This window comes from Aplysia californica, unplaced genomic scaffold, assembly GCF_000002075.1.
Source record: "Aplysia californica isolate F4 #8 unplaced genomic scaffold, AplCal3.0 scaffold00196, whole genome shotgun sequence".
NCBI classification, from domain to species: Eukaryota; Metazoa; Mollusca; class Gastropoda; order Aplysiida; family Aplysiidae; genus Aplysia; species Aplysia californica.
Genome location: NW_004797466.1, coordinates 43,963 through 45,859, shown reverse-complemented (window position 1 = coordinate 45,859; position 1,897 = coordinate 43,963). Strand labels below are relative to the sequence as shown.

The following is a 1,897-nucleotide window of genomic DNA, read 5'->3' as shown; positions in this document are numbered from 1 at the left end:
CTCTCTCAGTAAGTGAAAAAGCAACTTTTGAATAGTCCAAATTTCCAGAGCCAATTAACTTACCGTTCCTCATTAGTAATATTCCAATAAAAATCGAAATTATGGGATGTGACTGACATAGGCCAATTCATGACTGTGGCCTCTGACTTAGGCCGTTTTGCAAAACGGCTTGAGCCTTTTCGTGACTGTTGTCTCTGATTTAGGCCGTTTTGCAAAATGAGTTGAGACATTTTTTTTTTCTTTTTAAGTTTTTCAATTCTGAATGACTTAAGCTATTTTGAAAAGAATTTGACTGAAGTGGACAGTTAGATCCAAGACTGAGGGTATCAAACTTGCCCAGGTGTTGGCCTAAGTCTGACTTAGGCTAAAAGGCGAATTGGCCTATGTCAAACTTAGGTCAAATTACACGGGGAAATCAATGCTATTTTTGACTAATGTCAAATGTTTGGAGTTTATTTTATTTGAAATGATATATTTTTTATTTTACAACACTATATTCAGCAGATGGCAAGGAGTCCAGTGGTTCATCAGTTGCATTTTGGTGTAAGTCTGACTTAAGCCAAAAAGAGAGCAGCTTGACGACTAGTCAAATAACCCGCTCTTCTTATATTTTCTTAGACAACATATTGACCAGAGTCCAATGCATGGGATAAAGGAGAGGGGAGAGAAGGCGGGTGGGGCAGAAAAGGGAGAGGGGGGAGTTACATAAGTTACATAAGTTACATAAGTTACATAAGTTACATAAGTTACATAAGTTACATAGGTTACATAAGTTACATAAGTTACATAAGTTACATAGGTTACATAAGTTACATAGGTTACATAGGTTGCATAGGTTACATAGGTTACATAAGTTACATAAGTTACATAAGTTACATAAGTTACATAGGTTACATAGGTTACATAAGTTACGCTGTTATTCCTTTTCTTGGACACATTCACCAGTGTCCACTTTATGTGATACGAGAGAGGGGAGAGGCGAAAAAAGGGAGGGGGTGAGGGGAAAGGGGAGGGGGGGGGGAGTAGTAGTAGCTAAGCGCACAAGAAACAGACCCCGCTCTAAATCAACAGCTCAAATTAGGCATGGCATGCTTCATTCACTTACCACCTCCTGCCGGAAGTGAGGTGAGAATAATTCCCGCGCGATCCGCCGGAAGTGAGAGATGTGACAGCAGACGTGAGGCCAGGATCTGCCGCCTTGACAGCTTGACACGTCACTACGTCAGGTCCGCCGGTCATTGAGAGCTGTGGTCAGTGAATGGTGGACTAAATTACAGCCTCTCTCTCTCTTTCTTCCTCTCTCTCTCACTCTCTCTCTCTCTCTCTCTCTCTCTCTCTCTCTCTCTCTCTCTCGTTCTTTCTCTCTCTTTCTCTCTCCCTCACACACACACACACACACACACACACACACACACACACATACACACACACATACACACGCTCTCTCTCTTTCTCTTTCTCTCTCTCTCCCTCTCTCTTTCCCTCTCTCTCTCTGTCTCTCTTTCTCTCTCTCTCTCTCTCTCTTTCTCTCTCTGTGCGTGTGTGTGTGAGAGATATTATACTACATATTATGTATGTATATAAAATATAGAATGATATATATTATATATATGTGTGTGTGTGTGTGTGTGTGTGTGAGAGCGCGCGAGCGGCAGACACACAGAGAGCCAAAGAAGAAGAGAAGACAACACAGGGGAGATAGTAAAGGAGAAAAGAGAAAGGCGAGGGTAGTGGACGACGAAGATAGAGATGAAGCGTAGTAGTTGTGGGGGCGTATGAATTGCGGAAAGAGGACGCCCCAGAGTGGATGAAGACTGCAGCAAGCGGGCATTGCTAGATCGGATTTGAGATCAGATGAAGTGAGTTAGATTGCGGGTCTGGCAGCCACATGAGCAGA

The 1,897-nt window shown here is 42.7% G+C and overlaps 1 protein-coding gene across 1 annotated transcript in view; it reads right to left on the bottom strand.

Annotated features, from left to right (window-relative positions):
* The window catches only part of LOC101847112 (cholinesterase), a 98,344-nt gene extending 97,105 nt beyond the window's left edge, over positions 1 to 1,239 (bottom strand). The window contains exon 1 of the mRNA XM_035969926.1: positions 1,106 to 1,239. Within this exon, the coding sequence (XP_035825819.1) occupies positions 1,106 to 1,239 (134 nt within the window). The remainder of the gene's footprint in view (positions 1 to 1,105) is intronic.
* Between the last annotated feature and the right edge of the window lie 658 nt (positions 1,240 to 1,897).